This window comes from Lipophrys pholis (assembly GCF_963383615.2).
Source record: "Lipophrys pholis genome assembly, chromosome: 7".
In the NCBI taxonomy this organism is placed as follows: domain Eukaryota; kingdom Metazoa; phylum Chordata; class Actinopteri; order Blenniiformes; family Blenniidae; genus Lipophrys; species Lipophrys pholis.
In genome coordinates this window covers 23,488,347-23,500,612 of record NC_137638.1, presented here as the reverse complement: position 1 = coordinate 23,500,612, position 12,266 = coordinate 23,488,347, and the positions used below count along the sequence as shown (strand labels likewise).

General features: G+C 44.0%; 1 protein-coding gene across 1 annotated transcript in view; it reads left to right on the top strand.

Annotated features, from left to right (window-relative positions):
* Positions 1-11,540, top strand: part of hectd4 (HECT domain E3 ubiquitin protein ligase 4) — a 37,146-nt gene extending 25,606 nt beyond the window's left edge. The window contains exons 61-76 of the mRNA XM_080468365.1: positions 345-1,732; positions 1,828-2,035; positions 2,117-2,340; positions 2,440-2,585; positions 3,272-3,375; positions 4,753-4,876; positions 5,888-6,078; positions 6,219-6,365; positions 6,462-6,581; positions 6,675-6,830; positions 6,932-7,035; positions 7,191-7,412; positions 7,491-7,657; positions 7,816-8,011; positions 8,203-8,425; positions 9,309-11,540. Of these exons, the coding sequence (XP_080324491.1) occupies positions 345-1,732; positions 1,828-2,035; positions 2,117-2,340; positions 2,440-2,585; positions 3,272-3,375; positions 4,753-4,876; positions 5,888-6,078; positions 6,219-6,365; positions 6,462-6,581; positions 6,675-6,830; positions 6,932-7,035; positions 7,191-7,412; positions 7,491-7,657; positions 7,816-8,011; positions 8,203-8,425; positions 9,309-9,445 (3,857 nt within the window). The 3' untranslated portion in view covers positions 9,446-11,540. The remainder of the gene's footprint in view (positions 1-344; positions 1,733-1,827; positions 2,036-2,116; positions 2,341-2,439; positions 2,586-3,271; positions 3,376-4,752; positions 4,877-5,887; positions 6,079-6,218; positions 6,366-6,461; positions 6,582-6,674; positions 6,831-6,931; positions 7,036-7,190; positions 7,413-7,490; positions 7,658-7,815; positions 8,012-8,202; positions 8,426-9,308) is intronic.
* Positions 11,541-12,266: the final 726 nt, after the last annotated feature.

The following is a 12,266-nucleotide window of genomic DNA, read 5'->3' as shown; positions in this document are numbered from 1 at the left end:
TAATTATTGACTTGGTTGTATGTGTTAGTAGTCGTCGTAATTTAGTGATGCGGACATTGTATAATTGATTTAGTGGTTTAATGTGTTGTGTTGCCCTTAAATATTTAATGGTGAGATTGTGAACTTTATGGTTTGAACTGACTTTTCAATCAGGATTTTATTAAAAACCTAAACAAAAAAAACCCTTGGTGATTACAACTCATTATACATTTTGCTTATATATTGTATGCTAGTTAAATCCCCATAATTCATCATTCTTGTTCACGCAGGCTTGTAAAACCAAAGTTACAGCCCAATAAAAAGAGATATTCCAGCATATAATATTTCTTTCTCCCTGTCCATAGGTGGTTTGCTGTGGACCACTGATCTGGCTCCCTCTATCAAAGAACTCATCTTTCACTTGTTAGCTGAGCTTTTGCGAAAGATCCACCACTTAGAGCAGCGCAAGAGCCCGGCTGGCCTTTCTAGTTCAATTGCTCTTCTGCTTAACCCCTGCCTGGCAGTGCTCATGGCTCTGCAGACAGAACTCCGAAAACTCTACGACCGCGAGACTCAGGGATGGTCTGCTGGAGGTGCTAGTGCCGGAGGATCCTCATCTGGAGGAATCGCACTGGCTCTGGGGGCAGAACAGAGTCGGTTTTCCACCTACTTCCACGCCTTGATGGAGGTGTGTCTCGCTGTGGCAGAGGTGACGCTTCCCCTCAACGTCAGCGGTTCTTCAGTGGGAACCCTGTCCTCTACCAGTGCTCCAAACCTCAGCGATTCATCTTCATCTTCATCGTCGTCCCCAGGCCAGACGCCACAGAGCCCCAGTCTACTATCTAAACGCAAGAAGGTTAAGATGAAGCGCGAGAGAGCAGCAGCCGCAGTGGCAGCAGCCGTTTCCGGGAAGCGGGGCAGTGGAGGTGCGAGGCTGTCGGAGAGTGACAGCGCCCTGCTGAACATGGCGGGAAGTAAACCCGAGGACATGCTGTGGTTCCACCGCTGTCTCACCCTCCTGATGATCTTACGACATCTGGCCAATAAGGACCCACAGGGCTTGAGCGTCACCAGTGATGCAGTGACAGATGCCTGTCAGGCCCTGGTGGGTCCCACTGCTCACAGCCGCCTGCTTGTGCTCTCAGGGATTCCCACGCACTTGGAAGAGGCTGTGGTCCGAAACGCTATTCGCCGGGCCTGCAATGCACATGGAGGCCTCTTCAAAGATGAGGTTTTCATCCCCCTGCAGGAAGAAGACCCCAAGAAGCCCAAAAGCGGAGCTGCAGTTTCAAGCCCTCAGGACAATAAAGTGGGTCCTGAAACTGATCGCCCCTTCCCCAACAGCGGAGGTCCTGAAAGTCCCGACAGCTCCAGCAGTGTGACTCCTGCGATGAGTGTGAGCGCTTCAGCCTCCACCAGCCAGACCTCCATCTGCAGCTCTTCTCAAGGGGTTTCTCGCACTGCCAGCGATCAGGAACTGTTAGCTGTTCCCCATCTGACCCCTGCTGCTGCAGCGTCTGCTGTACCATACCCCCAGCAGGGCCCTCAAGACCCTCACACAGTCTCCAGCCAGGAGAGTCTGGATACTTCACTGTGCAGTACAGGGAGCCTGGGAAGTCTGGGCAGCTTGGGGGAGCCTCTTGATAGCGCAGAAACGCCCTCAGCGTCTGACGGGGGCTCTATGCACACCGTCACATCACTAGAGAGTAATGCCGTCTCAGCCCGGCCCATCAAGGGCTACGCTGTTATTGAGGTGAGTTGATGCAAATCTGCATCACTTTTTAAAGTCACTCATTTTATCTGTAGGAAGTCAAATCAAAATGTGAGGGAACTTTTCTTTGACTGTAGGTTCGCTCTCGAGCCAAAGTGGAAAAGATCCGTGCCAGTCTATTCAACAGCAGTGACCTGATTGGTCTGTCCAGTCTGGAAGGTGAAGAGGAACTGATGGAGTTAACCAATGAGGAAATCCTCACAGCCTCCAGCGTCAACCAAAGCCTGTTTGACACACAGGGCAGCTCTGCCCTTGAAGACTACTTCCTGGACAAATCAGTCAAAGGTTTGTTTTCGTGGGATATTTCATGTTTTACTTGATATGTAGTAAATTCTGCTGAAGTCAAGTCTACTTCTATGTTTCAAGGTGACAAGCTTGTACCTGGTGCTCGAGATGTTCTCACGGATATCTTTAAGAGCTGTGTCCACTCGGAGCAGATGCTCAGTCTCACTCCAGCCAAGCCTGTTAAAGTGTCCGACATTTACCTCAGCAAGGAGCAAATCAACTCTCAGACACCTGGAAACTTACTGCATACTTTCTTCACCAATGTTCGACCTCCCAAGAAAGTACTTGAAGACCAACTTACTCAGGTAACAACACCACAGTGTGCTGTGCCGTGGTATGTGTGCTTTAAGATATTAGCTATGCAATGTTGACCACAAATACTTCAACTCTGCATATTGTTTTAGATCCTGAGGAAGTATGGAACCCCCAAGCCCAACAAGAACAAATACAGTAAGGCAGGAAAAGAGCAGCATCAAGGGAAGGTGGTGAGCACCAAGAGGCCCATCACTAAACCACCCACCAAGGAAAAGTCGGTGCTCAACAGTGTCAGGTGAGGCATTCCCCGCATGTTGATGAGCAAACCCATGTTGAGGTGCACGTAGCATGATCACTTCGTTACATTTGGTGACGCATCTTTTTGCCTACTTTATCAAATGACCTAATATTCTGCTGCATTCTGAAAATGGTAACAATTAGAAGACTTCGGGCCAAATAGGATCCAAGAAAGTGTTTTTATGTCGGTAAATCATTGTGCCTTCTTATATCACAACGTACAAAAAGGCCCTTTCAGCACTTAAAGTACTAAATGGTCTCAAGCCAGAATGCATTACATTTACTTATGTGTTGTGAAGCGCTGAGATCCCTCACGTCATCTGGAACTGGAATACCTGGTGTTCCCAGGATTAAAACCAACTCAGGCGAGGCAGCGTTTACTTTTTATGAAACAAACTTTCAAATGTTGCAGGTTTGTTGAAACCATCAGGGCATTTCAATTTGGATTTTTAAAAAAAAATGTTTACTCCTGCTATCCAGTGAAAGAGATGCATAACTTGTTTGGTTGTTATGATATATGTTATTGTTTTGATATTTATTGTCTTGCTTGTGTCTGTACGTTTTAGCACTTGTATAATTCCAAATGTTTCATGTTAACCATTAAAGCTCTTCAAACTGCCCCTCTGTCTGAATAGTGAGCGTATAAATAAACCTTCCTTCTTCCCTGGCTCTTGTTCCTGCTAGGACTGCACTGAGTGAGAAGAAAACCGTTCTGAAACCGAAATCTCCAGAGAAATCCAGACCAGAGGAGAAAGACGTGGAAAAGTCTCCTGCTAAGAAGGCTGAAGGTTGGCAGGAATTACACACATATTATTGAATACATCAGCTTAACATTTTGTTTGGAAAGGTTTTTTTTTTGCAAAGACCAATTTACTCAAGAATTAGACATTTCACTTCTCAGGAATTACTCTACGAAACCCAATTGCCTTTTGCTTTGAAATGGTTCAGTAAATTCTTTCACTGGATGAGGAAATGGTCAGAGCCAAATAAAACTACCACAGACAAGACAAGGTCTGCATTGAAAATCTCACTTAAACAGAGATAGAAGAGTACTCACATTCTTCACTTAATTATCCTACAAATATTTTGTTAAAAAAAAAATAAAAAAAAGGTTAAAATACATATTTTATAAACCCCAAAACATATTGATACAGAGCGTTTTCTAAGACATCTTGAACCCTGTATTCTTTTTTCATGTGCACATATGCACTTACATACATACTGTATGTAATTAAAAATTCACATATTATAATTTTTCCTGATTAATTACAGTCAGAGTTCAGAATAGTTTTTTTTCACACCCCAATTTTAAACACAAGATGTTTATATTTGAAACAAACACAAAGTCTTGGCATTCAGTCGTAACTGCTATAACTCCATCACTCTTCTGCCGTTCATTATGAATAACTGTATGAATAGCGTCGAACCTTCCATCTTGTAACTTTAAATCATTTTCAATTTAACCCTCAGAAACATAATGTACACATGTGTGTTCACTTGTAAACAGTAAAAGTAAAATGGCATAGAAAGGAATTCTCAAGTAAAGTGCAAACACCTGAAACTAATATTATTCACCGCTGCACTTAAGTAAATGATTAAAAAATAAGAATAAAACAAGCTAAAATATACAAGGATCAAAACTTTTCAGTTTGACTTTGTTGGTTGTTGAGTTTCTCTTCAAACGAAAGTGTTTAGAGGGGGAAACTACTCTTTAGTTACTTACTTTAGTTACTTTCTCTTTTGTCACTCTTCACATGAACAGCTTGTCGTCAAAAAATTTTTTTTTTTGAGTCATTTTGCATTTAGATTCTACATGCAGAGTGTCTCAGAGCTGAGCTGTATGGATCTTAACCACAAAATTATTTATTACTAGTTAAAATTGTCAAAGACTTGCTGTGGAGCAAAAACACAATGTTTCAAAGTGAATTGCCATCGGATGTATATGTGTGAAGTGGACTCCTGTAAATGAAACAGAAAGTGAAGAAGAAATTATCCACAACTGTACTTAAACTTACAAACCCGCGACTACTGAATATTGTCGTTTCATATTTGTTCATTATTGAAATTTATGGTATTTTCCTGTGTTTATTGCCATTATAGAAACAATTATTCCCCTCTCGACGCTGTGCTTTTCCTAACACACTGTACCACTTTGTTTTCTTTAGTCCCCGAGGAGAAGTACCTGACACTGGAAGGCTTCCATAAATTTGCAGTGGACCGTGCCAAGCAGGACATCCGCAGCGTCTGGAGGGCAATTTTGGCGTGCGGTTATGACCTTCACTTTGAAAGGTCAGACTGGTGAAAGTTACACTCTCATAACTCAGCACTCAGGCTACTGTAACTCAACACAGTCACACGCTTTCCAGAGAACGAGTTACTCCCCTTTCGACACAATTTCCTAAGCAGCGGCAATTATTGTCAGCAGTTTTCTTGTTTTTAGTTTTTAGTTTTGTCATCATGTTTCAATGCACCCTGACATCTGCTTTGATTTGATGTTCATAGTTTGTGTCATCAGGGGAAACATGTATCATAATGCTGGTTTAGCTGAAGCCTAGTGGCTGCGCTGTGCTTAAATGGTTCCTACTGTCACCTCACAGCAACAAGTGTACGTTTGAATCTGGGCCGAGATGTGTGCTACCTGCACCATTGATACTATGCAGGAACGAATCCTGCTTTGTTTATGCTGACCCCACCATCTGAATGTGGCAGCAGAAATCAAGACGCATCAAACATTTTTGCCATCTTCTATTGGATTTTGGTGACTCTGCAAACGGCAGCTTCAGTTTCCTGTTCTTAGCCGGCAGGAGTGACAGCCGGTGTGACAGCCGATCAGCTTTGAGGTTCGACCTGTTGCGTGTTTGGAGATGGCCTTCTGAATCGAGCCACTGTTGCCTTTCTATTGTCTGCAGCCAGTCTGGCTATTTCTCTCTGACATGTGCCATCAATAAGGCATTTTGGCTCCGACAACTGCCGCTCACTGAGTATTTTCTTTTGGGCACCATTCTTTATAAACCCCAGTGGTGATTGTGCAGGAAGATTCCAGTAGATCAGCACCAGACCAACAACCATGTCACTTTCAATGTCACTTAAATTGCTTGTCTTTTCCATTCTTATGTTTGATTTGTTGTAGCGCAGCTTATCTTGAACACATCTGCATAAATTCATCGAGCTGCTGCCATGCGACTGTCTCATTAGTGTACAGTGTGTGAGTAGTTGAACAGGTGTACCTAAGGAAGTGTGTATAACATGTTGTGATAGCTAAAGGTGTTTGTTAAAAGAGGAGATGTGTCTTTCCATTAGGTGTACGTGCATAGACACCCGTCACGCCCAGAAGGCCTGCAGAAAGTGGAGCTTGGAGATGGATGTTGCGTTGGTGCAGTACATCAACAGACTGTGTCGTCACCTGGCTATCACACCGGCCAGGCTGCATCCACACGAAGTGTACCTGGACCCCAGTGACGCCGCTGATCCCCGGGTGGCCTGCCTGCTCAGTAAGTAGATTCCTTCACGTCTTTTTGTATTGTGATTGTTTTAACTCACATTGGCGTCAATATAATTTGCACGGACTAAGATATTTCCTCATTTATTCTATCAGATTAGGTTTAGCATTATGTCCTCGTTGTCTTTTCAGACGTACCTGTGGAGAGCTTGCGCCTGCGCTTTGCTTTGCTGCAGTCCCTCAACAACACCCTGGAAAGTTTCTTCCTGCCACTGGTGGAGCTGAGACAGACACACACTTACCAGAACAGCATTGCAGCGCTGTTGAGTGAGGCCAAAGGTGAGCTGTGTATGTGTGTGGGTGCGTGTGTGGTACCCTATAGAGCAGTTTTGTTGAGTTGAAGACATGTCATCTCTCCGTCTCCTCTGGTTTCAGGTCTAATCTTCTACGACACGAAGGTCACTGTAATGAACCGAGTGCTGAATGCCACGGTGCAGAGAACAGCTGACCACGCTGCTCCCGAGATCACTCTGGACCCTCTCGAGATCGTCGGAGGTACACATTCCTTTACCGTGTTCACATGTTTTTCCAGATTCACATGACTTGTTACATAGGTAAGCACCAGTCTTTTTTTGTGTCGCCTTTCAGGGGAGATCAGATCATCGGAGAACACGTATTTCTGTCAGGCAGCGCGTCAGCTTTCCTGTGTGCCGTCATCACAGCTCTGCGTCAAACTGGCCAGCGGAGGAGACCCGACGTATGCCTTCAATATCCGCTTCACCGGAGAGGAAGTTCATGGCACAAGTTAGACCTTCTCCTCACGCCTCTTGACGGCCTTACCCCATGTTCTTTCGACATTCTTTCTTTTGAACCTAACTGTGGCTGTGACCAATGTCTTTATCCAGGCGGCTCTTTCAGACACTTCCTGTGGCAGATTTGTAAAGAGTTACAGAGTTCAGCACTTTCCCTGCTGCTGCCCTGCCCCAGTGCTGCAGCCAACCGCAATAAGGTAAAAAATGATTAAGAAGTATGAATTCTCTCTGAGAAGGCCCATTTCTACTGCACTAGACTCACCTACACTCTGAAGAATCAATTCTGTGTTACATCAGCGGCTGTAGCGTTTATCATAGTTTCTGTTCTGTTATTTTTCTTCATCGTCCTCAGGGAAAGTACATCCTGACGCCGTGTCCTATCAGCTATGCAGAGGAACAGCTGTTGCAATTCTTCGGTCAACTACTTGGCATAGCCATCCGCGCAGATGTGCCACTACCTTTAGACCTGCTGGGCTCCTTCTGGAAGGGGCTGGTGGGCGGGTCCCTGGACTCTGAGCAGGACCTGCAAGAGGCTGATGTGCTCACCTTCAACTATGTCAAGAAATTTGAAAATGTAAGGAGTTACCATTGCATCCCTCTGCTCCTCTTTACCGCATGGTGACACTAAAATGGTCCTGTGTTAATGCTGCAGGTGACTGATGAGGCAGAGTTGGAGGCCCTCTGTGCTGAAATCTCCTCCCAGCACCATTCAGGAGAAAGCCCCGACTCCCCGAGCCGGCCCTGCTGCACTTTTACCTACGTCACGATGACCGGTGAAGAGGTGGAGCTGTGTCAAGGAGGGCGGAGCCTCACTGTCAGGTACAGCTCTGCCGATAGTTTGTGGTTTTTGATCTTTTTAAACTTTGGTGAAACTCTTTAAACTATACTTTTGCCTCCAAGCTACAACACAAAACACTGCTGACACTGCCTTCATTCTGGATGTACTCTAATCTTCTTGGTGCGTTGCGCGTGTTAAGCTGGGAGAACAAAGACGTGTACGCACGGGCGGTGAGGAGCCTTCGTCTGAGGGAGCTGCAGAATGTGGAGTGCATGACGGCGGTGCGTGCAGGGCTTTCTTCCATCATTCCTCTGCAGCTGCTCACCATGCTGAGCCCTCTAGAGATCGAGCTGCGCACCTGTGGATTGCCTTACATTAACCTGGAGTTCCTCAAGGTAATGATGTTTGTGTGAAAATGCTCTGAGATGTTTTATTAAACTACTGAAAACATTTAAACCTCCCACACACCACAGATACATCTGAATTACTAACAATACAATTAAAACGGGAGCTTGCTCTTTTAAACCCGACCGTTCATACATCGCCGGGACGACGCTCAGCTTGATCCGCTCTCTGCCTTTTGTAGGCTCACACAATGTATCAAGTCGGTCTGATGGAGACCGACCAGCACATAGAGTTCTTCTGGACCGCCCTGGAGATGTTCACCCAAGAGGAGCTCTGCAAGTTCATCAAGTTTGCCTGCAACCAGGAGCGCATCCCCTTCACCTGCCCCTGCAAAGACGGGGGCCCCGACACGGCCCACGTGCCCCCATACCCCATGAAGATCGCTCCTCCTGACGGTGCTGCAGGTAATGGCTGACGAGGTTTCAACAGGACCCTGATTATACAGAATCACTGCTATCGCTGTGTGACACTCCTCTTAGTGCTGCTGCACAAACGACTGATAGCCATTATCAAAGCATCGCCGCTTGTCCTGCAAGACTTTGAACATGTTGTCAGTCACGGCGTGTGCAGGGTTTATTAGGTTTATGTAAAGATAATGAGCTTATTTACATGCACACTAAAAAATCTGATCAACTCGCAATTTCTAAAGTTATCAGATTAGTCCAGTGATCATGTAAATAGAATAATATGGTTTATCAGACAACAGCGGATATCTCGATACTGTCGATATACTCTGGCGTCTTCCTGTGTGTATTTTCTTTTCTTTGATATTTGTACAAGTGTTAAAAAAAAAAAACAACCTCATATTGAAGAAGACGAGTGAAGTGGTCACAACATGAGCCAGCCACTTCCAAGAGGAATTCATTTCAGATTAAATTAAAACCCTAATGCCAAGACCAAGAGAATTACCATGATCAACAAGACCAGTTGTTTTTAGAATAACAGGAAGTTTGAGTCTAATGTCCAACCCAGCTGTTTCATTCATCTGAACTTGTCCGATATGATTATTTGAATCCTTCAGTTACCACATTTTACTGGTCATGTGAAGGAGCTCAGTGGGGAGGCCACTTGTAAGACAGATTTGCAGATTTGGATGTGAAAACTTGCTTAGTGAAAACATAAAACCACAGCTGTAAACATAGGATCTGCTCAGTTTCACTACAGATAAGATAGCTTTGCACACTTACTCGTCGTTTATCCGAGCTTATCATCACTATCACTAAGCGCTCAGTCTTCAGGAATTCCAGGAATCGTTGCTCTGTCTCATTTCTCTCTTTTCCTCTCCAGGTCAGCCGGACTCCCGCTACATCCGAGTGGAAACTTGTATGTTCATGGTGAAACTGCCCCAGTACACGTCTCTGGACGTGATGCTGGAGAAACTGCGCTACGCCATCCACTATCGAGAGGACCCCCTCAGCGGCTGAGCAGACTCGACAGCCGAACCATCCGGAGCATATTATGTACCCAACACCTCATCCTTACTTTGAGCCTTTCCTCCCTCCGAGCCCTCTCTCCTGGACCTTCTTCTGAGACACAACAGTCCTTTGCGCTCTGCTGCACGAGCCACAAAGTTTCATTAATCTCCTTTTGAGCCGCATTTTTTTAGCTTATTTTGGGGGTCATCCCTGCTTTTTATTAAGTTTCGCCGGCGCTTCTTTTGTCGTTATGTTTGACATATTGTCTGTTTTGGGTGAATTCAGGGAAGAAAATCTGAATCCGCACTGATATTGTTGAAAAGTCTCTGTTCTGGTTGCACTGAATGGAAGAATGGCATTGAGGTGAAACAACTGTGAGACTTTTTTTCCTTTTTCTTTTTTTTTTTAAATCTCCTTCTTCCTTTTATTTATTTCACTCAAGTTCTGTGAATTTTCCAACTTAACAGGATATTTTTTTTTCCCAATCTGCACTTTAATGTTGCAAGTTTAATTCATGATCGCTGAACATTTTGAGCATCAAACGTGTAATCGGGGCACAATTGACTCGATTCTCGAGTCGCTGGCATCGACGACACAATGAAGGCAAACAGACAAGCTTCTGCTGTCGAGGTTCTGAACGATGCCTTTGCTGTAGGAGCCTCCCTCTCCCTCTCTCTCCCTCTTTCGAGGGCGACGCTTCTTACGCGTGAAGACGGAGGTACGATCTTTACCAGGAAACTCAAAATGTGTGACGCTGCCTATTTTTGACTATGTCAGCTGTGAGCAGTCAGAAGATGTGAACAAGTGCTGTACAGGATAATACGTAGTTTACTGCCTGTTTGAAAAAAAAAAAAGAAAAAGAAAAGAACTGCTAATGGACAAACTAACTTATGCCTATATAAACTGAGTACATTTTATTCAAGGCTCAGATGAGCGTATTTAAGTCATGTTAAAAAACAAACAAACTCATTGATCTATTAGTTTATGAAATTGCTTTCTTTCTTTTTTTTTTGACTTTCTTTGACATTGGAGCAGCGTGGTCGGTCGGGTTCGATGGGACGATAACCGAGGCCTGCCAGTTCCCAGATAAATACTTGCATTTCAGGTTTGCGAAGCCTGTGTTTGTGTGACAAAACGGGAGGGAGATTTCCTGAGCTGCTCTCCCAACATTGTGTGCTACTGCTACTGAATGTGCAACAAATCCCCTCCGCCCCCCTGACATACACAATCCACACACAAACATTGGGGGGGGGGGCGGATTATTTTAATTTCTGCCTTTTTCTTTTTTGGATAAATAGGATTTTCTGCTAGATTTTTATTTTTCCTGCATTGATTTCCCCCATAACAAATGTTTAGTTGTGTAAAAAGGAAAAAGAAAATATCTGTAAATAGTTTAAGTTTGGTGGCAGTTTCTATCAATTGCTAAATTCACTTCAACTTATATTTTTTAGGTTGTTTTTGGGTTTTTTTTTTGGTTTGCACTACTCTTCCAAGTAAAGATTCTAAAATGAGCAAACTCTGTGATGTCTGTTGGATATCCAGTTTGTTGTGTTGTTATTTTTTATGAATTTTTTGAAAAAAAAACCAAGAATCTTATCACACTTGTCTTGTACTCAGATGGATTCAACTTCTTCTACTCATGGTGAAACATGTTTTCTTGTGTGAGTAAAATTGCCATTTTACTTGGATAGAGCTAAAAAAAAACAAAAAAACAACCACACAACAGAATTGACATTTGATTGATTGGATTGTTGAATTGCTTGCAAGTTTTTTGGGTTTTTTGGGAGTGGGGGGGTGTTGGTTAATTTCTTTTAAAGATATACCGCTGCTAACAGGGACGCTCTCTCTCTTCTACGTTCTCCCCGGGGGGGCAGGCAAGGTTTTAAAAAGGACATATCCATACAAAGAGGTGTTGCGATAAAAATGTGTGCTGTACATTTACTTGATATTTATTACAATTATTTATGGTTGCATTAACTTAACTTTTACTGTCTTACCTCTGCACATCAGAAACTTAACATATCTAAAAATGGATTATACAGATGTAAAGATTCAGATGGCATTTGAGATTTCTGTGTCACAATAAAGAAATGTCTTCATGTATAAACACCGTACTCTAGTCTTTTTTATTTATTTTTTTACTTCCACTACACTATCACCGTGTTCATTTTGTTGCATTTGCCAGATAAATCTAGTTGTTTTTTTTTTTTTTATGAGGAAAAACAAGTTTTATAAGCAGTTGTTTTCCACTATAAAATGAGTCATTTGCATTCTTGGAGGCCATGCCTGTTACATGTCGGCTGGGACAATGAGCATTCATGACACTTGAATGATCCCCGTGAAGCATGTTTTGTCTCTGTGAGAACATGTTTTTTATGTAAGACCTCCACCACTGACTCTGGTTGCATCACCACCGCCTGTAAACCAGACACCTCTTCAAAGCGGTGAGTGCCGGGCCAGGCCAGTTCCAGCTGGATCTATAGCTCTGCTCGTCACTGGGGTACATGATGGTGTATGGGCGGGGGCAGGGAGGGAGAGGGGGGGGGGACCCTGTGCCAGTATGTACCTTCAACAACAAAGACGCAATGCGAAGGAAATCAATTTCGTGCATCTCTGAATAGTTCTCCCCCCTCATTGCTGAGTCACACTGCAGAGAAGCTGTGCACCATCTGCAACTTTTCCACTTGATAGGAACTTTTCTCATTTGGTGACCGGATCTAAAACGTTCCCCTGAAGGACTGCTGGGAATGTGTGCAGCATTGTTGAAGTGGTTGGGTCAAGAGAACCAATCACCTCTTCCTCCCACACAGCTGTCTCCTCTATTTCTGAC